General features: G+C 42.3%; 1 protein-coding gene across 1 annotated transcript in view; it reads left to right on the top strand.

Moving 5' to 3' along the window:
• The window catches only part of LOC115587024 (transmembrane protein 189), a 51,805-nt gene that overhangs the window by 8,155 nt on the left and 16,509 nt on the right, over window positions 1–27,141 (top strand). Inside the window, exons 2-3 of the mRNA XM_030426573.1 lie at window positions 16,565–16,684; window positions 16,931–17,022. Coding sequence (XP_030282433.1) covers window positions 16,565–16,684; window positions 16,931–17,022 — 212 coding nt within the window. The remainder of the gene's footprint in view (window positions 1–16,564; window positions 16,685–16,930; window positions 17,023–27,141) is intronic.

Genomic DNA, 27,141 nt, shown 5'->3' with positions numbered 1-27,141 from the left:
CCTACTGCGATACAGTCAAAAGTCATATGTGATCAACTTTTTCCAGTGCCCCGTAACAACCGTGCATCCCGGCAGGGGGACACGCTGCTTTTTGCCTGAGATTATCCCCAGTAGGTTTGCCGGCTGTAATCATAGAGGAGAACATGAAGAGCCGTGTGTACATATTTGTACTTTTACCAGGTGAACCTCACGATGACTTATAAGTTTTCCCTTATTCCGGCCGATGGGCACAGCGGGCTGCAAGTGGAAGAAATGCTCAGTGACGCTAACAATGCAGCCGAGCCATTTTATGATAACTTAAAAGCAAAAATGTTTCCCACATGCTGACAAGTGTCTGTTAAAGAAAAATAAACAGCCCGAATTCAAAATGTCAAAGTGTCCATTTAAGGCGGCGCCACGCTGCGATGTGCTTAGTTGTTTGGGTCCGGTTCAGCACTGGTAGGTGGTAAATCTAAATAGCAGTTTGGCTTGTTAGACTTTGGAGAAGTTAGATGAGGCGTTGGCGATGCTCCATAGAGCCAAACATGGGCTCATTACGGCAAAGCTAGGACGGACAAACAGCTGGATGCTTCTCCCTCTCCCTCTGTTTCTGCGTCTCTCCATTTCTCTCACCAGCTCTCTATTCATCCCCTCGTCTCTCTTCGGTCCTCCCATATGTCTGAAGTGTCACGGTCTGCTGACTTCCTTTCCTCTCCTCTCCTCTCCTCTCCTCTCCTCTCCTCTCCTCTTTCCGCTTCCCGCGTTTTGCAGGCCGTCTGAGTCTAGTCACAAGATCAGCATGTATGTTTGTGTCCGTTTATTAGAATGTACATTTATCTCTACTTTATCTTATGTGTGTCTGTTTGAAGGCTGCGGGGTGTGTCTGTGTGTGATCTGCAGTTACCCTGGAGGATTTGTCGTCAGCGGCTGTAAGTGATCTAAAGAGCGATACTGATCTTCGCCGTAGTTCAGCTCGTCTCAGTCTGACTGCTCACATGTCGACCTGCTCCCATTAAACACACATAAAGACGTCTGCAGCACAGGAGCGTCTCTGGAAGCTCTCTGTTGGCCGTTCGCATAATAATATAACGTCTTTCATTGAAGGCGACCAGATGTGGCACACCCTGGCAACAATGCACATTCTTATTTTGTGGTTACCCAATCACGGGGGCTTAAAGTAATGATCTCAAAGATTTTCATGTATATAACATGTCTATCTGTTAAGTCGCTATCTAATGCAGAATGAGGTAACACACTCAGTGCGTTTACATGACACTCAAGAAAACTGAATTACTGTGTTAGTCCGACTATGATGGGATTTTTAAGATGCATGTATACACCTTAGTCTGACTAAAATCGGACCGGATTGGATTTCTCATAGTCGAATTAAAGCACCCAGATTATTCGATTGATAGTCGCATTACTCCTGCATTTATACGTTCCAGCGGATCGGATCGGATTTTGCGTTCTGCGCAGGTGCGAGATTTTTCCCCCGGGGCCGTGAGCTGGAAGTAGACGGACAGCGGCGGCGGCGTCTTTCCTCCGAAATCACTGCAAGAAAGAGCGACATTGTGCCCCTAGTTTGTGTAATTATCATGTACGCCATATACAAAATGTACAAAGATGAAGCTTCGACTCGCTCTTTGTACGCCATCTTTCTTGAATGCCGAGGCAGTTTGTTGTGGCTGGTGATGTAAAGAGGTCAGCCGGAGGTGTTTCTGTTACCACTAGTTGAAATGGGTACAGCGCCAGCTAGCGTACCGGGGTATGACATGCTTCGGCCCAGTAATCCGATTTTCTCACCGGCATGTATACTCGGATAATTGCAGTTGTCTGGTTTAGTAGCATAGTCGAACTATGGCTGTAATCCAACTAGGCTGTGCATGTAAACGTACTGACTGATGATTGGTCCACTGATGAAAGCCCCTGCCATTGCTGTAATACCAAAGATGCACACTGGCAGTCGGTGGCCACTTTCCTGGAAAATTTCCCATGCTGCTCACAGTTAGTGACACGTCACCCCGCAGTGGTTGGTCAGCCAGAGAGAGTAGGTAGTTCCATAACAGTTTGTTTGTCCTGGTCTCTGCTAGTCCTGGAAGTAAACCGTTAATGTTACTATTTACGGTCATGGCCGAACAAACGAAAAGAAAAGACTGATAACTGCGGACGATGCAACTTTAAAAAAAAGGTGCAAATCACTTTCATGTTGTGTTGTTATGGAGGCGCGGCAGAGCTGCCAACTGACAACAGACTGATGTCACACAGGCGACACTGGATCTCTGGGAAGCACCGAGGTCCAAAAGTACACCTGCAGCTGCCTCTCTTTGGCAAGGTGGTAAACCTTTTTTGTCATGTCATTTTCTCACTTTGATTGCTGGACTGAACAAGAAGGCATTTTCAGGAAGTTGTGGAGGGACCGACAGTGACGGTGAGAGAGTTGAGAGATGTGTGTCAAAATTAGAAAATAACTGTACAGTCACACATGTAAAGTTGTGCTGAAAATAATGACACCAAACAAGGCAAGGTAAATGGTTTTTAAGGTGAAATACAATGGTAAAATCAAAAATAGTCAAAATGGCCAATTATACCCTGGACTGCATAAAATCCCAGTAACACACCCAATCAAAACTCTCTATAATCCAAATTGAAACATATTTCTTGGTCCAAATTTAAATTCATTAATCTATTTATTACCAACACCCCTATGAGGTAGGCCTATTCTGCTCTCTGGTAGGCCTATTTTGGTCGTGTGTGTGTGTGTGTGTTTGTGTGTGATACACCTGATGACACAAAAAGGAAGAAATGTATCTTTATACATTGTGAAACTAGGAGAATATAGCTGTTGTTTATTTTTGCAAATAAAAGTTTGTAATTAACCACTTTATTCTTTTAGTGTATGCGGGTTGGGGGTGCCTGGCTTGTCTTGGACACAGGGCAAGGGGGGCTTCAAGGAAAAAAGGTTGGGAACCACTGAGCTAGATCAACAGGTTACTGAAGTTATTTTCCAAAATCCATACCGTAATACATATGTCAGGCATTTTCAGCTGAATTTGGCTGAAATGTATTGATTTTTCTTCTACCAGAGTAATGACTATTTTCCCATTGGCCATGGCCCTGTTACCATAACAACAGAGGCAGGGAGAGGTCACTGAGGTAGGTCCAATTTAAACATGTGGATAAAGGTAGCATCATGCACTGTGCTGTCTCGGAAATATTAGGATATATATCATATCCTAAAGGCAAAGACTTTTCAGTCAAATTGCTCCTAAACTGTATTCTTATATGATATACATCAGACTGCAGGAGCGAGTTGATGTGCAGAGATGAATCTCTCCCCTCACTGAGACGTCTGTGTACCGCTGTGACACCATTCAACCCTCAAATCTGACTGACCTGAATTTGTCTGTTGAAGTCATGCTGCTGTGATAACACGAACTTCTCACATGTGACAGTTGACACACACACACACACACACACACACTCTCACACACACACACACACACACACACACACACACACACACAGGAACACACTCGGTCTCGTACACACACACACACGCACACACACACACGGCATCAACTTGAACTTCTGACCTCGGGGTGATGAAGGTCAGAGGTCAGAATCCATGAGAGGATGTGTGTTAGGCCCTCAGAGTCACATGGGCTGTACTTGGGTTTGACCTCTGTGTGTTCCTGTGACCTCAGTGTGTGCGTAAGACCAGTGTGGACCTGAAAGTACTACTGCAGAGTCAGCAGGATCTGTTACTGTATACCGTAGACTGTGTATGTGTGTGTGTGTCTCTCTTTCTCACACTCTCATATTTCCAGTTTCCAGTGTGAAATAATTGGAATTAACCAAAAAGAACAAAAATAGCCGTGTGTTTGTCTCAGTTTCAGGAAGAATATGTATTTTTAGGACTTTCATTTAGCAGTCTGTTATCATTAAATGGAACCCCATTATGTGCAAATGTTTAAATGACAAGTGGTAACACTTGTCAGGTGTCTGAGAGATGTTTGTTCAGGCCACATACCAACACCTTCAATCAGTTTGTCCAAATATCCGCCTTAGAAAATGTTTCCTTTCCTTCCTCTCACATAGTGTGTCACATTGTTTTGCTCAGTAGCATCAATGAAATCACTTACAATGTTAATATGTTAAACCTGTCGCAGAGTTGCTTTGTGCTTGACTTCTTGCCGGATTTATGTTCCTGCAGAAGAACACTGGAGAAAAAGATTGTTTCTGTCCAAGAAGCTATTCAGTGATTGTTGGATTGTTCAAATATCTGCTGCTAGTTTTGACTGTAACACATAGCAGCACGGCCGTAAACTGACCTCATGTGGGAACGCATGTTTTGCCGAAGCCTGGTGATGATAACGGGATTCTACCCAGGCCTGTAATAACGCGATGCCTGGTAGTGTGGTTTCCAGGCGCCCATATAAATAAGCAGAAAAAAGTGTAGTCACATGAACTATTAAACTATTCCTATTTAACGATCATTGAGTGTGACCCATCCGCAGAGGATTGATCAGCTTTTCTTTAAAATTGCGTGGTGATTTGTATGATTGCAAAGAAAATAGAAAAACATCTCCATTCCAACAAAGGTCCTAAAGGTTGCTGGTGCTGATGTGGCTTATCCTGGATGCTGTTTCTGTAATGGCTCTCATTTGAGTTGTGTCAAACCACGTTGGCAACCTCAGCGTTTAACATTTCTTCAATTCTACAACCCTACAGTCATGAGAGGTAGAACATGGTGGACATTGTCCTGCTTAAACCACGGCCACTTGCAAACAAGATGTCTCGTGTCAACAACATGAAAACACCATTTGTTCATTTACTTATGTAGTTGACTTCGTCCTCGCCTTTCTGTTTTCAATTTCGAATTACTGTTCCAAAGCGGCAGGACGTCTGCCACAGTCACATTCACAGGGCTCGACCAGGAGCTTTGTAAATGGTGGAAAACCGAGCCGTCCCTCACACACACACACACACACAGGTTGCCTCGTTGTGCCACACACAAACACACACACCTGAGACATGTAAGCTCTCCGTCGTCGTCTCACTTCCCCTCACGCTCTCTCTCTTGCAGCTTGTCCACATGTCTTCATTATCCCTGTCTGTCTTCTCCCCTGCAGCTGTCCCTCAGACCCGCAGGCTGATCCCTTATTTCGGCTAGAGTTACTCTGATGTCGTCTTCTTCCTCCTCCTGTCTTTACCCACAGTTAAACACTGACAGATTGATTTAGAACTGCCTTCGAACCCCTGCATCGCCATCGTCCTTTTATATCATCCAGTTACTTAAAGCTAATCTTGTTAATTGGTCAGCTCGTCGCCATCAAATATTTATTGAAATGGATCTTTTGCAGATTGATTAGTTTGGATGTGCTTTATAATTGTAGAATATCAACTTTCTGCAATAATAAGTAAGTAGTGAGGACCACATTTAGCACTGGAAGATAAATAGATGAATACATGTGTAATGTATATTTGTAATACAACCATTTTTTTAGTGTTGGACCTCATGGATTAGTGTCCAAACATAAGGCACAGCACACACATACATGAATGATGTGCGCACATATTCAGACACAGGCACACACACACACACGTGGTATACACACTGCACACCTACACAGTGCGTCTATGGCTCCAGGCGAGCCTTCTAGGCAGGATTTTACTATTGACCTTGACCAACGCGAGAGGGGAGCTGGGAAAACTGTGCATTTTCAGAGATGAGCTCTGTGCGTGTGTGTGTGTGTGTGTGTAATTATCCTTATGAGGGCCGCAGATGAATATGGTGGTTGCAGAAAGCCCAGGAGACACGAGGATGGCATACAGCACACACACTCGCGCACAAAGGAACACACACATGATGGGATCTGTCCATCCTTTTTTTGTCTCCACAGGGGAGTGAGGCTGGAGCAGGGCCTACTTACACTGGCTCTCATGTGGGTTCAAATGTGTGTGTGTGTGTGTGTTATTGTGCCTAGATATATGCATCTGTTTGTGTGTGTTTGTGTGTGTGTGTGTGTGTGTGTGTGTTTGTGCCATTGTGTCGGTATGCAGTTATTGAATCTCATTTGCCACATTCCTCTCTTTGTTGCTGTTGAATCTACAGGGTAATGGATTTATTAAGTTTGTCTGGCAGGCGTGTGTGCGTGTGTGAGTGTGTGTGAGTGTGAGTCTCCACATCACATAAAGACATACATATTGTGTTTGTGCTTGTGTGTGTGTGTGTGTGTGTGTGTGTGTGTGTGTGCGTGTGTGTCGTTTCTTCATCTGTGGTATGTGTACTTTGTGTCGATGTTGGTTTTGTGTGTATGTGTGTGCCAGCGAGTGTGTGGGTGAGTGTGTGTGTGTTCGCCTGCGTCCCTGTGTTGTGTACCACTATTGTGTGTGTGTGTGTGTGTGTGTCCCAGGTTCTGTGGTCCGCTGAGATCAGATGAAAGGAACGAGGCCTGTGACTGATCCACTCCTTCTCTACAAGGGAATTCGACCTCCCCTCCTCCCCCCCCCCCCCCCGTCTCTCTCCCTCACCCTCTTTGTGTCTCTCTCCCCCTCTCCCTCACCCCATCCCACCCTGTTACTGTAATTCTCTCTGAGCGCCTCACTCTCCCTCGTCTCTCTCCCCGTCTCCCCCTCTTTCATTCTCTTTCTCTCTGAGCATGTGACCCACTTTTACCACCCACATCTCTCTCCCTCTCAGTCTCCCCAAGTCCCATCTGAAGACAGTCTACTGAGAGTAAACCAGGGGACACACAGAGAGAGAGAGAGAGAGAGAGAGAATAAAAAGAGTAGCTCTGCTCGTACATACAGTATCACCCTCTGTGATTTAGTGCCTAATATGTTCGCAGTACGTACATCAGTGCGAATAAGTGTTTGTAAATGCAGTTTATTTCGGAGATACAACGGGGAAAAAAAGCCAAAGCACAAAAAAAAGTTGCGGAGGCTGGAGGTGTGTTAGCAGATCTGCCTCGGCCTTTGAGCAGCTGTCAGGCTTTGCTGCTCGGTGTGCGCGAGCTCCCTTTTGTCAGAGGCTCTGTAGGTGGTGCTTCAGCGCGCGAGTGCGGCCGGCTCACTCGGTGTTTCGTGTCTTTGTGCTCTCGCCTTTAGTTTTGTCCCTCGCCGTGTGGGTTCACACTTCTGGCCGCAACAGAATCAAAAAGAACGTTTTTCCCCCACTCTGACGTTTGAATATGTGCTTGGTAGAGGAGATACAGTCTACAGGTCATGTACTACCGTATGAACTCTGCATATTGTACGCAATATCTTTTTGGGTTCAGTCAGTTTACCCCAGTATCCGTGCTTCTGCATGCATCGGGGTTTGCTTCATTAAGGACATCCGCACACACAGACGATTATGCAAATCATACATCACATAGCGGGGCTCAACAATAAGGATTGCCCGATTATCTGCGGGCAAGCAAAAGTCCACGTCAGGATAGTTTGTCGCGCAGCTCACTTGCCTGATTGGGCAGGTGGTAATAAAGAATGAAACACATCAGCTTTTCTTCTAGAGGTGGATGATGGAAGTAGCTAAGGAGTGAGATATCTCGCTTCCTTCTCATGTCCGTGGGGGGTTTATACTAGATCACATTAAAAGCATTCAGGATGAGTTAGACTATTTAATGTCTTTTATCGGGATGATCATCAGTGTCTTAAAAAAAGCTGTAGATCCTGCTAACATACAGTCCTGTGATGATTTCCGGATTGTGTCACAAACGTGTGCCTGCATCATTCCAGCCATTTTAGAGTACTGATTGCATCCCATTGGCTGAAGGCACAGTTTCTCCAGAACCTCCACAAAAACGATATGTGGAAATGGATTCCCACATAAAGAATGACAGGGAGACGAGGTACCCGACTACAGAACACTGCCAATCAAAATATCTCTTTCTTGAAAGATGTGAAGTGATTCCAGCCATTTTAAGTGTTTCAAGCATTGTACGGTGATAATCGGGGTAGTATCGTGCATTGCAATAACTTTGGCCAGGATGATCGTAACATCAAATCCTAATTTTGCCCAAGACTTAGTTGAGAATTGCACATGCACAGTGCCAATCATCAGACTTTTCTGATGAAATGGAGGTTGGTAAGATGTCGATGAGCCGCAACACAGGCAAACATTTCAATTACCCTGAAGTGCGCAGTATAGCGCAAGTCTGAGAGCAAGGTGGACAAGCCTGGCCATGATAATTCTTTTTTTGTCTCTGTTGTTCAATGATAAGCGCTTATAAATAAAAAAATTAACGTTGTATACAGTCGAATAAAAATAAGTAGACTTCTGTTGACTTCAGTTGTCCAACTGGGCAGGTGAAAAGTACCATAAACTGTGAACAGTGCACTGTATAGCAGCAATGTCTCCTGAGGGATTACAGCCACAGTTTTAGTCTTCAGTTCAAGGACCACTTAATTTTGCATCAGTTCTTAATGTGTGCATAGGAACCGGCCTTACGGACAAAAGTCTAATTCTACAAGTTTTCCTGCATTGTTACTGACCGTACTGTGTTTCGCACTTCATTCTGCAGCATTTCCATTTCTCCCACAAGTCAGTGTGTCCATACAGGTTGTAATGAGGTGATGTGGTTTGTGTGACTCCTAATGATACTCAGGCGTGCATGGTTCACGAGAGCTGAAGTTGAGCCTGTTGTCAGCACATTAAGATGCAGCGTCAATATAAAGAATGCTCTAATGACATCTTATAGCTCAGAAACAGAGATCCCAGCAGTAATGCATGAACACTCATTAAGCCAAACTTTATTATTTAATACTTTTTCAAATGAAGAACAGAACAGAAAATTGACAGACAAGTTTTAGATTATGAATTTGCTTTGATTTGCTTTTAATTCGTTGCACTTTTGAGCATAAGGGATATAACTTTTATAGTTTAAGCAAATATACCTGACAATTATAATGACTGCTACCAAAACATTACAGTTCATAATAATGCAGACTAATAATGGACTGTTTTCAACAGATGCTGTACTCCCAGTTTGCTGTATTAAGATGTATGTGCTCAGAGGTGCAGTGCTCGAGACAAACAAGATAAAGCACAGGCATTCACGGCATCAATTACTTTGATGGAAGCAATCAACATTTTCCAAGTAAATACTGAAAGGCAGGTCTGCAGGTAATTATAGTTTATTATAAATCCATCATGACTTAGTTGAGAGTAGAGTTTGGGGTTTGCGTATCTTTGATTTAGGAATCAGTTTGTCTGTGATCAAACTGCCTACAACTGTGGCGGTGCTGTACATTTGCTGTCTGAATTTACTTCACTCCCACTACACAGATTGTCGTAATTCAATTGATATGGATGAGTTGGCAGCATATTTAAACAGGCTAAAATGTAATTTGTATTAAAAAAGTTTAACATCTAATAACACTCTGGTAATCTGACCTCATCAGGACTGTGCGGATGCGGTTTGATCAAAAAACATCTGATTGGTGTATCTGGGTGACATCACTGTGTCCGCGCTTAGCCCCACCCACTTAAAAGCAATGAGAAGAAAACACACAAAACGCAACTTCAGTTTAAGTTTAAATTGAGTTCATGTTGGATCCCATCGCTCAAAGTAAGAAGCCTTGCTGTAGTGTCTTAGCAGGGCCTTTAAAAATTAAGGTCAAAGTTACTTTTATTGTCGCTCGGATGAGAGATTTGTCTTGGATTCAAAGAATTGCAGCATGAAAACAGTAAAGTCAAGACAAAACACTTTATAATACAAAAAAAAAAGCATGTAAAAGCTAGAACTACCTGAATCATGAACATGCCCACCACCTAGTTAATGTGGATTAATTACAAATACATGAGCATCCTATTTACCGTGCCTAATCCTACATTTTAGATGTGATAGGGTCTACTTTAATATCTGCCATCTTCTTGTTGCCTGTAATCACCGACGATGATATCCAGTAACTTTATGAGACAGTGAAACTAAGTTAGACGGTACTGAAACTCAAAACACTCAACACTAATTCAAACTATCCACAAAAAGAAATCTGTGTTGATCTGTTCTCAACTTTTGTTCCACTCACCACCGCATACCCTCTCTGATCGTGGACCAATCAAAAAAATAGCAAATCAATGGCTCTTTGTCAAACGAGCTCCTGATTGGCCATCTGCTGTGCGGCTTACACAAAGCATCAGAGCCTCTGTTGCCTCTTCTGCCTTCCCTGTGAACTTAATGAGCTCCAATCTACAGTAAAAAAAACGCTGTTGACAACATCCTCCATAGATCCAGATCCTGTTTTCAAACACTTCAAGCACCCTGAAATGTGAGAAAACACTTAAATCTGTTCTTGCGCTAGTTTGTTGCGGATGAAAGGCCGAGAACAGGGAGGAAGGAACAGATGTGGTTTCAAATGTAGCCGGCTTGGCGTGCTGAAGTCCTGACCCTGTCATCACAGGACGACTCTTTCTTCTCTGTGTTATTGTACCGCTGCAGGTTCTGTCCACAGCAGCACGGACTGTTAAAGAGTGAGGTTTGTGGTGAGAGGTGTCACCATCGCTGTCTCACAGTGGTTGATTAATGTGTCAAAACGTGGCTGTGGATCTTCTCAGAAGAGACCACAGTGCTGATATGTGATGATTTTGCCCATTTTTGTCCATTTGCTTGCGTTGGAATCTGGATTTTAATCTTTTGTTTGCTTGCTAGTGTAGCCAAAAACTGTCTGTATGACATGACACTGTGTGTATTTCAACATGCTTCAGTCCCTCCCACTATTTCCTCATTACCTGACAAACAGCAGAGAGGTAGAGGGGTCTTCTCTCTGCCTCCCCTCTCCATTAGGCCATTAGTATTCAGGATGTGTTGCCTGCCTGCTTGCTGCCCGCCACTCATTCCCCAGACAGCGAATCAGCCGGCGTTGATTAATTTCAGCCTATTAGCACCCCTCGTTCCCCTCCCCCGGCTCCGCCCAGGTTAAATCCCCGTGCACACCCGCGTGCACGCTCACAGGCGGGGGTTGCTGCTGGGTGAGCGATGGAAGCGAGGTTGCCAGGGAGCCAGTTGTTGTCAGAACGATATTAATGAGTGTGCTGCTCTGGCCCTAAGAGTGTGTGTCGGTGTGTGTGTGTGTGTGCGTGTGCCCCGGCGTGTTTGTGTTGATGCTGTCTAAGTGATCGTCTTTAATTTTGGGGGTTCGTATGCCAAGTGAAGGCAGCTCAGGTGTGTGTGTAGGAGGAGAGGTTTGTGTTGGGTGAGAAAACATGCTAACATATGTCCGTCCATTACATACATGCTTTCAGAGGCTGTTTTTGTGTGTCTGTCTGTAGCTGTGTGTGATATCTAGCAATGCCATGGCCTGAGGGACAAGGGCTTATGTGTGTGTGTGCATGTGAGAGAGGGAGAGAGAGAGAGAGTGTGTGTGTGTGCGCTCTGCGGAGGCCTGTCCTAGTTTCCTTCCCCCTCACCAGGGAGCCGGAGGATCCAAGGACTGACGCACATCACCTGACAGCCGCCCCACTGCTCCACGGCCCTGCACCGCGTGCGCGCGAGTGTGTGTGTGTGTGTGTGCGTGTACGTGACGGAGATGGAGTGTCTGAATCTGTGTATGTGTCAGAGGATGTGTGCGTATTAGAGAGCAATGTGAGAATGTGTTAGGAGACCCATCAGTCGGAGCATCGTTCTCCGTGTGCGAGCGCTCACATGTGTGTTGATGTGTGTTTGTGTTCAGGGTGTGGGTGAGTTGGAGAGTGTGAATTTTGGTGTACCGATCCCTTGAGGTGTGTGTGTGTGTGTGTGTACACCTTGGGGCAGAGTGGAGAAAACGGTGTCACATGAAGCTCAGAGACAACAGAGCTAACTGCGCTCTACTTAACCTCAGTATGGACTGAGGCCGGGTGGACTCAAACACATCACCTGGGCTATACGATGTAAAAACATGGAGTTATTTCATCGGACCTGTGCTACACGCACAAGACACATCCTAAGTCAAGAGGACTATGTTTGATGCAGCAGCGTGTACACCTCACCGCTGACTGCCACCTTTAGGCCAACGCTGCCTGTGGAGCGCTCACACAGAGTAAAGCTGGTCAGGAGAAACTTGTGTTTCAATGGAAGAATTGACTCGTAAAGTTTCGGCAGGGTGGAGCTGTGTTTTATTTTTTGTGGAGCATGTGAATGAGAAAAAGTAGGAAATAGTTTACTGGCCAATGAGTGACAAGGAAATCCCAGAAGAACCATTTGTAGTACACTGAGGTCAACCGTCACTCCATTCCCCCTCCTTGCAGTGCTCTTACATGTATCAATCACTTTTTTATCGGCCATATGTGAGAGGATTGTAACGTGATGTGAAAAATGACATCTTCCCCGTCTCTCTTGGTTGCCTATAGAAGCCTGTGGACCATTTGTCTAGGCTGTTTAATGCTGCTAGACTTTAGACTTACTGTAAATGGCTGTTCACACGAAGGAGGATTGGATTTTCCGCGACAGTCCAAAGGATGTGACTTCATGTGTTCTCGAGTGCCTCATCATTGAGCTCCTTCCACTTTGCTAACAGAGAGCAACACAGTCTGCTAACGGACGGCATCAGGCGCAACACAGAAGTTCCACATAGCCCCGTTAATAGAGCCTGACTAGAGACTTAATTGTGGGGGCTGATGCTAATACCAATGACAGAAAGCAAAACATTCCAATATTGATACATCAGCCAATATACACATTTTTTTTCCAATGATCCCCCAAAATGAGATAATCACACACTTGTGACAACAATATGTGATGGACGCAGGACATTTTAAAGTTTAACAATAACCTCATTGTCTAAAATGACATCAGTGCAATGACTGAACTTCATTTCCCAAAAACTTATTATTTATAATTTCATATCAGCACACATCAGGAAACGTGAGTACGGATACGGATTTACATGTGATAGGCAGATATCAGCCGATAGTATCAGTCAACCTGTATATTGGTCGGTCATTTTCTAGTAGCTGCCAACTACTCTGCTGCTGTTGTATTCAGCAATCTGTGCCACAGATGCAGAGAAGGAATCCCTTTACATTTAGATTCCCTTTTAATCCTGCAGTTGTCCGATTGTCATGTGTCCTCTAAATGATTTTTGATTTCACCCCAATATATGTCACAATGATGCAGAGGAGCAGTGAATGTAGAATGCAGGCCTGTTAATTAGCCCGGGAAAGTGAATCATGGTTATGAACAATTAATAAATGTATCATTAATGTATAAGGATTTGACCTCATAGCGCTTCTATAAAAGATAAACCACGTTCTATAGAGAGCGGGATCATGGCACGAGTGGCAGTGAGCAACAAATGCATTGTGGAAGTGGTAATAGTAGTTGTAGTAACAGTGGAGGCAGAGGCTGCAGTGGTTATATCTTATTCAAATAGAAAACAATAGTGAGCGCTTGCGGCATTATCAACGATCGGGGTCATATAAAGTACATATCTATAGTCGGTCTGTTCCCTACCGTAATCACCGCTCAGCGCAGCCTCAGTTTGGTGAAGCAGAGAGCCGCTCCAGCCCAGACGCTCAGCTTTGTACTGCAGTGATGCAAAGCACTCCAGATGCAAAGTGAATTTTAACCACCATAAACAAGGCTCACCTAAAAAAATCTATATCAGTTCGAGTGTACGTTGTATAGAGAAAATACAGACCGCTTTACATCGCCGTCAGACCGCCCTTTCTTTTGGCACTACATTTTCTCAACTGTAGAACCTCTGTATCCCTACCGCTGAAACTCTGACCCAAACAGGTGATCCGAGAGCGACGAAATACAGTGCGAGGCCCAGTTGAGCTAGTGCGTAGGGATACGGAGACCACTCCACAGAATGCAATGTGCTGTGACATGGTTGCCAGTTCTCTATAGCAGAACAGTGATCTGTGTTCCTTGCGGTACATGGTGTTCAGGCATACACCGATTACATTATTTGTCCAGCGCCCCTACCACTTTTTTGTTTTTTTAATCAATACTTAATTGGATGATGGATGTTACAATTACAAGTAGCAGAGTAGCAGGACGTAGTGAGAGTAAGGAGAGTTGACTGACAGGACAATGGCAGAGGATTTGTTGCCTATTTGGCAAAATTGCCAAATGATTCAAACCTAAATGCTAATACAGAACCTGATAATGTTGCTGAAGGAAAAGGAGTTGGTTACCTCACTGAGAAGTTGGAGGTGTGCAGCCTATCGCCTGCAGCTCCTAACTGCTCTCACTGGTTCCGTTACTCTCACAGACTATTAAACTACTCCCTGTCATGTTTCAAACTAATCCAACTCTGTAGACGCATTTTTGATGGACACAGTGGTAAGTGCTAAACTCACTGAACACAGCTCACTTCAAAACAAAAGGCAACTCACATTTCACCAGTTCAATGCTTTTAATGTAAAGCTGTAGTAGTAGTAAATGTCTGTCGCGTCTCTTATGTTGCAAACAGACTGGTATACTCTGAGCCCTTTCAAAGCAACTGTTTGGACGAAACATTTTTTTGTCTCCCCTCATCTTGTTTGAACCAACGTCGTTTCTGTCATTCACATGTTGTAAGTTTGGATTTTTTGCTTAATTTTCAGCCATATTTACTTTTGTTAGTTACGCTGCGTTTCCACTAAAGCACTTCTGTACCCTTTGAATCCTACTTAACCTGCTAGTTTTTGAGGTTAGGGTAAGCCCTGCAGTGTTTTAACAGCACTTTTTAGTCTGGTTAGGGTTGGGTTGCCAGGTACCTAGATAGAACAGTGACGACAAAACAGGATGGTATGGAAAAGTTCTTTTGGTAGCATCCACAACTTTTGATAACTGAAACACAAAAATAAATGTTCCAAAGTCCAAGGAACTGAACCGGACTGCTCGGTGGAAGCGAGGCTTTGGAATCACTGGAGGAAAGTTGATCATATAATAGGGGGAAACAAACTTGTTAAAGCAGCAGCTTCGGGAAATATGCCTTTTGAGTAATATATACCAGCCTCGTGTATATGGAAGCTACTACCAGCTGCTTGTTAGCATAGCTTAGCATAAAGAGAAGAAACAGCCTGGTTCTCCTTGTTCAACATATTATATCTCAGTTGTTTAATCTTTATGTTAAATAGGTGCCTTCCAGCAACCAGCAGACACACCAAGAAACACTGCACCTGAAATAGTCCCTCAGACAACCCTGAATAATCACAATGATTTGTTTTTGCAATTTGATTTTTGTATGCGCTGAACAAACGGACTGTACCATGTAAATTCATGATGTTTGAATTTACAATTGTGTGAACAGAGCCAGATTCGCTGTTATCTTGCTTATTACAATCAGAAGTGGAAACAACAGTTTTCATAAATATCCTTGAGTTGCAAAGTCAAAGTCATTCAAGAAGGCAAACTTCTGTCTGCACTTGAATTAGCCATCTGTCTCTCCACAACTTTGAGACCGTCTATTTTTAGAAGGTGAAGGGTCACATTTGATGATTCGTAAAATATCCATAATCACATATTTTAAATCTCCCATGACCACTTCAGTCCATACCATATGAGAGGCTGATAGCATATTCATAGTCACTCAGGTCTATAGGCACGCACACTCACACGCCTGTGTGCTTTATTAAAAAAACTGTCATGAATATCTTATAGGCTGCTAATGCTGTGTGATACATTAGGATCTGAACACATTAAAGTTTTAAAGGCACATTAGACTGTAAAAGAAAGAAGGATTAGGAGAGGAGTGACAGAGAGAAGGAGGGGGTGAGAGACAAAGAACAAAAGACTTAAAAACAGATCAGTGGTGGTTTATATCGGTGCCTCTGTGTAGTTTATTTCTGTAAGCCGGTGAAATATTATATAATCAGATCTCCTGCTCGGGCTGACAGGTCAGACAAGTCAGGGGAAAGAAAGGAAACGACTTAAAGAAATGTAAGCTCACTGAAGACATCATGAAAGTAATAGAAATCGGTGCAGTCCGATCTGGTGTGTGCCATATTAGATAGGATATAGATGAGCCGTGTGCGTGTGTGTTCAATAATGCAGTATCTCTAATCTTCAGGGCTGTGCGGCCGAAGGGTTTTCACTTTGACCCTCCTGTCCCTCTCTCTCTCTTAATACTGCTGATCTGTGAGTTTGAGTATGAGTAGTTTAAGTTAGTCCCTCTCCCTCTGTCCTGTAGTTAATACTGCTGACCTATGAGTTTGGTCTCATCCCTGCAGATGCCTACCTCCCACCTGAAACTGCCTGTGTGTGTGTGTGTGTGAGATTCTGTGCTGCATCAGCGTTGGTGTTTCACATATGAGAGGTCACGACCCTGCACCCTGGACTACACTTGTCTTCATCTCACTGATTACATATTAACACCCTGGACACACACACACCCTGGACACACACACACACACACACACACACACACACACACACACACAGTCATTGTGAGTGAATGGTCATTTGACCCTCAGCAAGGATCGAGTTGTTCTCATAGTGGTTGCAGGGACCTCACCCAGGTCATTGATACAGAGCATCAGAGCCGAACTCCCTCTACTTCTTCTTCTTCTACTCCTTCATGATAACCAGTGCTCTTACCCAACATTCTGATGTGTGTTTTGATGATCTTAGGATAAATGACACGCGCTCTCCTTGTTGTTTGTGTTCCTTCCCAGGCAAGCGGCTCCAGGAGTGGGTGTGTGTGATTCTGTGCCTCTTCCTTTTCATCATCAACTTCTCCTTCCTCCTCCTGCACTTCTCCACCGTCCACATCTACAAGATCGTCCTCGGCATCGGTGAGAAAGAAGCGCCGCCATTGCGCAGAAGCTTGCATAAAGCCTCACTTTGAAACTACCACTCACTTAATAGACGTTGGGAATCATTTTCCTAAACCAGCCGGTACACTCCCAGATCTCTGTTCCTGTCCACATGAGGTTTTTGAATCACTTTTATAAAATTGTGGTTTGGTGTTTGCTTGCGCATCTAATAGCAACATATGTTAATCCTTTTTTATTGTGTCCGTCTCTGTGTTTGTGTGCCAGTCTTAGGAATAGTGACGGCAGACTTTGCATCAGGGATGGTACACTGGGGGGCAGATACCTGGGGATCTGTGGACATCCCGGTTATTGGCAAGGTAAGCATACATACATTCACACACACACACACACAGTCTGTTTGCATTAAACAACTTGCAGTAATTGGCCATCAATTAAATACGGTACAAAGTAAAGCCTCGTTTTAATCACTTTACTCTGAAATCAGCGTTCGGTCACAACTGACTTGGCGCACTGATGAAAGCCGATGTAACAATCGTTTGTTGTGTTTGTGCTGCAATCAGTCTGAATTATTTCATTATTTACTTTTTGCCATTCGTCCTTTATTTGAAAGTGTAGAGGGAGATTTACTCTCTCTCAGCATTGTTGGTGTTTGTTTATCTTATTCTTATCAAATAATATTAATGTGCATTAAAAAGAGCAGAAACTAGTGCAAGAGTGTAAGAAAAAAACTGGAAAACAGCAAAACACATCAAAGCTGCGGTGACGTGTCAGACAGACGTTTGAAAGTGAAGCGCTTACATTGAAATAGAACAGATAAATGACGTTTTTAGAAAAGTATGAAGGGGAAAATACTGTTGTTAAACTCACTTCTCATCGTGGCACTTGTGTTTTTGTGTAGAATAAACAAATGAATCCTCAATTCAGTATTAACATTACAGTTGATAATATAACACTTATGTCCTTACTTACGTTACACAAGTCCTTGCTGCTTAGTACGTGGATGAAAAAAAAAAATCAAACATGCCTTTACATGCACGTTCACGCACTAATCGTCAGACTTCTCCTGATATCCTTGTGATTCAACACACTGAGGCTCTTGAGCCCTGGCAGAGACTCCTCCTCATGAGATGTAACCACTGCTTTGGTCATAAACACATCAGATAATCTGGGCTATTCTACTATTTAGCTAAGGTGTGGCGGGCAAGCGACTTGAGTAAGTTCTCTTGATTGTGTCATTATCTTCTAATAGTGCCGGAATGGCCAGTCTCAAATGGACATATTATTTTTGCTACTGAAATGTATACAAAGTGGTGTTAGGAAGGCCAACCTCTTTGGTATTGTTCTATTGTTCTATTGTTTTAGCATTGATATAGCTGCACATAAAAACTCTCATTGTTCTGAATTTGATAGAACCTAATAGAGATAATGAATTAGATGGTATATGGGCAGAAAACATAAATAAGAGGTGTTTAGTTTCAAAAGAGTTTCAAATGTTCAAGATATAAAGCCAGTAAAATAAATAGAAACATGCGCTTTGTAAGTCAAACGCAGAAGTCCCAGACATTGGCGATGCAATGATCTCCCAATCAAGTATATTATATTAATCTTTGTAACCAAAATATTAAGTGGGTGTGACATGTTGATTATGGAGCTTCTTGGTAGATTTCGTGACCTTTGAACAGAGTCAGACTAGCTGTTCCCCCTGTTTCCACTCTTTGTGCTAAGCTAAGCTAACTGGCTGCTCTCTGTAGCTTCATATTTACCATAGGCCTACAGTTATGAAATGTATCAGTATTCTCATCTAAATCTTAACCGAACAGCAAATACATGTATTTCCCAAAACACTAAAGTATTCCTTTAACAATCCTCTGTTTTAACAGTTCATATGCAGTACACAGGGATTTCTCTTTGGACATGCTGCTTGAGCTGTGTGTCTTTTCCCCAAACTGGTGTAAAGCTGTTTATAGGCACCAAAGTTTATTTCAAACTTTTGCACCAAATCTCCAGCTCAGTGCCCCTTCCCTTCCGAGGCTGCGTCACCATGGCAGCACGGTGGTTGCACTTTATTCCCCCAAGTCTTCGGACTGCTATAGTGACCTGGAAACTAAATGTCACTTTCTCGCAGAGGGATCTCCCTGTAGACAGTAAGGTCCATGGTCCCCAATGTCCCACACATGAAACACACACCCACACAAATACGCGCGCACACACACACACACACACACACACACACATGGCCTCACCTTGAACCTCCACTATCTGTCACCATACAGTGCCAGACAACACGTATGCGTCATGTGTCTTTAGGCATGAATAAAGATGGATGCCCACACATTTAAAACAAGTCACCCACATTAATGCACACACAAATTTCCCACAGCCAATTAGAGTAAAGGTTAGCCTCATTTCAGCCAATTAAAATCAGTGTGATCAGGTGCAGCTTGCATATTGGTTAGTGTGAACTTTGTTTTGATTGATGAGAGTTTACTGTAATTGTGTGTGTGTGTATGTGTGTGTGTGTATGTGTAGGTGTGTGTGTGTGTGTGTGTGTGTGTGTGTGTGTGTGTGTGTGTGTGTGTGTGTGTGTTTCATTGTACATTTGGTCCATTTATGAAATATTCATTGATAATTAATTGGTAGAAATGACCAAACTCGTGTGTTTTGAGACCTGAAGCAGCATCCTAATTATAACTATGGTTATCAGTTATTCTCAACCAACATATTGTAATAGTATGATTTATAATATAGTTACATTATTTGCTATTTAATTAGAATTGAGTTGAACTTTTGCATTAACCTCATGTCTCTACATCCTGGGAAAGAATACTTGGTTAATTATATCTGTATCTACTACAGGATCATATAGGAGTCTTTTATGTTATGTTTGCTTTGTTATAACAAGCGATATTCTCTTAAAAACACATGTAGTGTTATAGTCAAACTCCCGACACTCACAACAGAATCCACCTGAACACAAAAACATCAAATTCGAGCATGTTGTGCTCATAACTCAAGACTAAATACTACGTAAGCATATTGTATATGCTGAACAGACGACCTGGCCTACGAGTCTTGTCCTCCAGATGTAAGATGTTTGGTACCCACCACAACAAATGTCACATCATCGTGACTTAAATAGTTCAGTAGTTTCAGAAAAATTAAAAATTGAATTCAAATATGATCATTCTCACTCATATTGCAATTGCTGTATCAAATAATAAGTCATAGTAATCACAATATGATTTTTTTTTTCTGTTTCGTGTAATCAAAGTCATACTTACTTTTATAAAGGGAATGTAATACAGCTTATAAATGTATTTCAGCCCTCCATAACTGGAACTGTGGAAGTTTATTCAAGCTTGTGATGCTAACGTGACTGTTGAGTTTCTGCTTTTGAGCTGATGTAGAGTAAAACTTTAATGTCCCCGTTGGCCAATTTGCTTTACAGACAGCAGTCAAACGCAAATGCATAATACATTAACATACATCATACACAAAGATCCATATCACTTGCACTGTTGCCATAGATCATGAAAGGTATAGTTTGTTTCAAAAGCCTGTAGCCAATGAAATAAGAGACTGTCTGTCTGTACTGCCCATATGGAGACTAAAACTCCGCCGTGATGGAAGCATCTTGAACCCAACATATGGAGGGTGTTGAGGGTTCAAAACAATAGTGTTTGCCTCAGAGGTGGCTATTACTTTTATAACACCTGTAATCCTTCTGCCAGTTGCTACCTGAGCATTTCTATTACCAGTTTAAACATTGCTGAACCATCTCCTTGGGTGGATTAGAGCGCGCCTGACATCCTTCAACAGATTGCGGTGATGTTAGATGGGCAAAGTTTTCGGCGTAATAAGGGATATAGCCAAGCAACAGTCTGAAAATCCATGATGATAGATAATACATCATTGACTCAAGACAAGCACAGCTCCTCTTTACATCACCACATGAACATGGAGCGATAATCACTAGAGATCAATAACACCATGGGTAAACCTGATGTTCAATGGTGAGACCCACACACCATGACATTTGAAGCTACTACGTCTGCATTACTTACCCCCAGTAGTTTTCTGTTACTGTATGTCTACATTTAAACTTTGGTTAATCTCTCTTTCACTGCAAACATGATGAGACTTGAGATGTGACGTGCGCGTCTAGATTTACTGGGATTTAAATATTCGCATTCACAAATCAAATGCAAAGCAGTTTGTGAATATGTTTCATAAGCGCAAAGCAAAATCGCTGTTTACAGCTTAATAATGAGGTGCAGAATTCAATTATATACATTGTTTTCCTTGTCAGCCTCTGAAATGATGATACTTCATTGAATAAACTATCTTGAGTTAATATTTCCACACAGGAGACTGTTGCTGAGGCTTTGTTAACGCAGCTTTGAGACAAGTCCCTTAACTGTAATAGAGCCTGACACTAAGTGGCTCTAAATTGCGCATTATTGATTGATCTGCTTAGTGTGATGGATTCTAATGGCTGTTGTCTTTTATGCTTTTTTGATTTGGTGTTGATGGGGCCTTAATGTAATATCTTCTCTCAGGCTGTTATCACATCATTTTATCACATCACTGTAAAACTGTGAACCTACGGTATTTTGTCAAGGAGGGTTGTTTTGTTGCTGTATTGTGTTCATTTTAGATAACAACACAATTTTGTTCTTGCATCGTACCATCAGTAGACTCCAAAGAATGATTTTTTGGAGCCCCGTGTTACTTTTTTTATTCCCCCAAGGTGCTCTGTGGCTTGATGTTTATTTATGATGAGGCGTTTATGGAGGTTTTGGTAGTTACCGGGACCAAAGGCACGGCGGCGGCCACAGATTTGCATGGTGTGTCGCACACTGTAGGAGACTTCTAATAAAGACTTTAACTGGAAGAGAAGAATGGATCTGTGCAGAGAACAGAGGGATGACAGTAGGCTTGTGGAATATGTGTGGGGGTATGTGTGTGCGTGGAGACAAAAAAAAACAAGGCATACACCTCAGTTGTGTTTTTGTGTCTGTGTGTGTTTTGAGACTGAGAATAAAGCGGGCCTGTGCTCCCAGTTAAGGTTAGTTTGAATATCAAAGAAGAGCACGATGGAGAACACCTGAGGCTAATAGTGGCTGCAGTTATGAAGCCAGATGAAATATTTGAAGCCAGTGTCACCCTTTGTTATTCATTTGTTCTGTCATCTTCTTGTTTTTATGTTGTTTGTGTGTGTACATTTGTTTGTCCTTAGTTTGTTCCCCGTTGTCTTCATTTGTTAGGATCTGTAAAGACGCTCAGGTTGTCCTATAGACACCATGTAGAAGTGTTAATGTGCACATCACACATGTGTTCTGCACATATGGACTCCTGCCCTCCATAACTTCCTCATAAGGGGATGCCTGACAGTCATAACAGTCCGCTGTCACAGAAACCCCTAACCATAAATAATATTTCCAGCAGTGAGGGCCACGGAGCAGTAACAGCTGCCACTGGAAACTGTGTTTTCTATCCGTCAAAGTCACTGGCTCAGGATGGCCAGAGTGGTCTGCGGGATCTGAGGGAAATGTAACCAAGGTCACACACAGTGAAGGGCAAGTAATATTTCTTACTTTGTAATTTGCACATAAAGAATATTTGAATAAAAAAAAAACATGGGAAACAAGACACAATAGTGCAAAAAACTAAAGACAAAACATACATGACCATTATCTAAGCTAAGAAAAAAAAATTTTAATTAATTAAATGAAAAGCTGGTGAAAGAGGGTTCAAACACACTATTCATGTCATGCTGCCACCCACGACTATGTACTTTGACAACTCAACAACAGGGCAGTGTCAGAGCTGTATGTACCTCAGTGACAAGCCACACTCTGTCAATCATCATAGCTGCTGAGTTAAACTCCATTTTTAATGAGTCCAATAATACTATATCATTTGGGAAGCAGCAAGGAAGTGCCCTGACCTATACGAGTTAACCCATCATTTTTAAGTTACTCAATTCATGTAGATAACTCTTTTATTTAGACAAATATTTACTTTTTAAAACATTACATCTACAGAGCTTGTAGCAACATATCCTTGTAGATATTATCGTGATTGTGAATACAATTTGACAATGTTTACAATGCTTTATAGCAATAGTATAACCCTATCGGTATCACGTGGTATGGAAAAAACACAACATTATGGCAGTGTTCTAAAGGTATGCACCTAGCGTACTGTGCGACCCTAACGTTAGCTAGTTGGCTTACCAACAACAAATTGGCAACCACTTGAGGGGGCAGATGTTTCAAACAACAGTGGTGTTGTGACATGAATGCAATGGGAAGGGGGGATGGAATAACACTTTACTGGGTGAATGACAACAGCTTTTAATGAAAACATGCTATTCAAATTCTATTCTGACAACATTTTAGAAAATTGCTACAAATTGCACAACAATGGAAACAGAAATACTTCCGAAGTCACTGAACAAGTCACTGAATATCTGGAATTTAAAATACGAGACAAAAGAGTGAAAAAGCAACGTGTCCCAGTGTCTTTTTTTGTTCAACCAAACCCAGTGATATTCAGTTTACAGTGATATTCAGTTTACAATGATAAATCATCTCATGATGACAAGCTGGAAGCAAAAGATGCTTCCTATTATTTCTATAAGTTCTGCTTGGAAAACAACTCATCAGTTATCAAAACAGTTAAAGATATAATATCTACCATGCCTGCATTAAAATCTTTTAAAAAAAACGAAAATAAAAATGTGTGCGATGTTTTTTTCAGTTGCCCACATAAATTGTTTCTATCAATGTTCAAACTGAGAAATCTGAGAAACTGAGAAAACTGCAGTATTGGTTGCCTATCAATGAAGAGGACAACTCCCAAGATCCCACGCTACTGAACATGTTTTTCCTTTCTTTGATTAAGAGGCCTCCAGCAGCAGAAATACCATTTTTTGTACACTGTGTTCAAACTGTCCTCATCTGTGTAATTGAAAACATTGGAAGCACAAACATTCATGAAGTGCCTTTTTTGTTGTTGAATCTCAAAGTTCCATGTAAAATCCTCCTTCACTGTATGCTGATAATGCTCCTCTTTTTGCTTTGATTTGAATGTGTTAAAGCCTTCTCCCTCCCCAGCACTACAGCTGCAGCGCTATCTCAAAAAACGTTCGCTACATTCTCCCAGTAGTGTTTTGAACTATTCCTTGGCGAGGCTTTGGGCCGTGCTGTTTTTTTTGTCGTCATCATGTCGTTGAGCTTTAATTGACTCAACAAGGATTTAGCAGTTCTCTAATGACACCACTTTGAGGACAAAGTCACGCTCATTAGTTCCCAATGATGCTCGATTCACATTGAAATTTGCCAGATGTGCTTACAGTTTAGGGATATATGTTTGAAGATCCTTCCTCTCTCGCTCTTTCTCTTCTTTTAGCAGCATCAGTACTTCTCTCCTCATGTCTTTTTCTCTCTGTCTTTTTTGTCACATCTCCAACAAACATGTCTCTTTTGTGGCTCCTCGCTTGTGAGGCTGGTTGTGGAAGTAGAGTTAATTGCAAGGGTGAAGTCGGTTCCTACTTTAAAGCCAGGACTGACAGTAAGAAGAAAGATATAAGTAGATATAGAAATAGAAATATTTTGGCAAAGAAAGAGAGAGAAAGAGGAGAAACCAACAGAAAGTAGGATGAAAATACAGTAGAAAGGTCGGGAGGACAAAAAAAAGAAGGGGGTGGAAGGGCGTGTCCGTCCAACCAGTGGGACGGCGTTGCTTGCTGGGGCGATGGGCGATGTGAGCTGGTGATTAATGGACGTCGTGTGAGGTGGGCCGATAAACGGTGTGGGATTAGAGGACACGTAGCGACCGGTGGCCCACCGTTAACTGGGAGCAGTGATGCCGCCCCACTCCGCACGACCTCCACGGCTTAGCCGGGCTTTCATCTGGCTGAGGGCTGCGGCGAGAGGAGGGGGGTGATGGGGGAGGAGAGGTGGGGGAGAGGCAGGCGAGGACAGAGATGGGCATATAATTGTGCAGATATCAACAGATAGTTTCTGTGTTTGCAGCGGCACCTGACAACGTCGTTCGCTGATAGGCGTGTGTGATTGGCTCGAACAGCTACCACGACAATAATGAGTTTTCATGCTGATGCTTCCACAGCTACACACGCACATGGTCGCATACTGTGGCAATACAGATGCAAACGTTCCTTTTTTGCTTTTTCCACAGAGGGAAATAAATTACCTTTATCCTGTGTGTGCGTGTGTGTGCGTGTTTCTTTTTGTCCTCTTTTGTGCTTCTGAGATTCAGATTCAGTCTTTCATTTGAGACCCCCATGCTCTCACAGACAGGTGTCTGCCTCTGCACAGTGCAGGTGGGGTTTGCGAGCGTGTGTGTGTGTGTGTTTGAAGCTCACATTTTAGAGTTTGTGCGAGGTGTCCATGGGTCATTTATGCTTATGAGTGTGTTTCTGCAAGCCAACTGCTGTTCTGTGGTTTATTAGGATGCTGGATATGAGCTTTGGGGTTTTGCATGGTGCTCGGCACCGCTGAGTTGTGGCGTGTGTGTGTGTGTGTGTGTGTGTGTCTGTGTGTGTCTGTGTGTGTGTGTGTGTCTGTGTCTGTGTGTGTGCATGCACATTTGATCCGCATTTGCGTAAAGACTGTAAACAATGCTTTCCAGTGTCTGTTTTGTGCTCTGATTTAAAGTGAATGTAAATTAAAGAGACAAATCAGGTTTTTGTGCCTGTTGTTGTTTATCTCATCAGTTCCATTTAGTGAAAACTGAATGCTTGTTAGTTCAGCTGACAAAACTGAAAGCCAGAAACTGAGAAGCATTTGCAGTTTTACTCAATGACTGCATTTGACCTTCATGTTAAATTCTGTTTCTTACTGATTCTAATACAATTTCTAATTTCAACCATATAAATCCTGTATATAAGATATAAGACACAACATCTGATATCAAATGATTTCAAAGTAAGCGGTCCATCAGGGGTGTTGCAGAATCGATTCAGTGTTGTTTCAGTAGCAACACAGCATCCTGTTTTGGGCTGCTGTTCGTTCTGTGTGATGCGTTTAAGCTACCCCTCAGGATCGCACCTCCACTGCACAGATAACCCAACAGTGCAGCAACATGGATGTGATCTCTCACTGGCTTCCCTGGCTACTGCCACCGTGCTAACAGTCACATTGTAATTGCATGGTGGATCACTGAGTATTTTACTGATTGCTAACATTTAAGCATAGTCCGTTACATTAAGTCAAAGTCAAAATACCAGTCAAACTGCTATGGCTCAAAAATAAGCTCATGATTGGTTAATATCCACAAGTTTCCTCAGTAAGTCACTGCTGAGGTCACTGGGGAAACTGTTTAGGGAATCCAAAGTATCATGATAACTGACACACCACCAGACTTACAGTGCTTTAGAAGCGTTAAGATAAGAATAGTGTTTGTAGTGTTTACTCAGTAAAGTCACAAACCTGGATCTTTATGAATAGTTTAATCACCATACCAGTTGCTCCAGATACAGCACCAGATAAAGTTACAAATTAAAAAATGTGATCTTACATATGTACATTCATTTACCGTTTCCGTCTTCGCCTTTTTGTTTTTTTGTTTCTGTTTCGGGGAAATGTGTTGGTGAGATTCACAGTCAGCTCAGTGTGTTGTACTTCTGTCTGAAGTATCCAGGAAAGTGAGTGGCATTTTGTCAACAGCCCGGTCGGAATTTATCGTCGCACACTTCACCAGTTCCGGAAAGACTTCGACTGCTGAATCTGCTACAACTATGGGAAAGTGGAAATTTGCTTTGGATTTTGAACACTGTGTGTGTGTGTGTGTGTGTGTGTGTGTGTGTGTGTGTGTGTATGGTTTTAAAAAAAAGTGTGTGTGTGTGTGTGTGTGTGTGTGTGTACATAATAAATAATAAATAAATAAATAAATAAATAGGGTTATTATAGTTAACTAAATTAAATTCCCAGATAAAAACTAAACTAAAGCTACTTAATCACTAAACTAAAATAAAAAGCAAACTAAAAAAACCCATTAAGATAAAAACTAATAAAAATTAATGAAAACTATAATAACCCTGACACACTCACTCACTCACTCCATTCGTAATTGTTTGAGTTGCTCTGTGAATGGTAATACATTTAGTTATTTATTATTTATTATTAAGTAATTCGGGGACTTTGTTTTTCCTTACTTTTTCGTACTTTGTGTAGGTCTTAAATTGTGTTCAAAGTGGTCTTAAAAGGGTCTTAAAACGTCTTAAATTTGACTTGTTTAACCCTGTAAGACCCAAATATAGAAAAACCTAAAAAAAAATTTTTTTGACCCTTCAGATATTGTTGTAGGAGGCCTCTGATGCAGAAATGAAAGAGTTTTAAAAAAAAAAATGTTTATGTACGTTTTTAGAGAAATGTTGTAATATTGCAACGTTGGGCTTAGGTGGGAGCAGAATTTCTGTATGTGTACTCATGTTCTCTGAACAACAA

Source organism: Sparus aurata, chromosome 8, assembly GCF_900880675.1.
Source record: "Sparus aurata chromosome 8, fSpaAur1.1, whole genome shotgun sequence".
NCBI lineage: Eukaryota > Metazoa > Chordata > Actinopteri > Spariformes > Sparidae > Sparus > Sparus aurata.
Note: the sequence above shows the minus strand (reverse complement) of the source record. Positions and strands in the feature narration are given on the sequence as shown.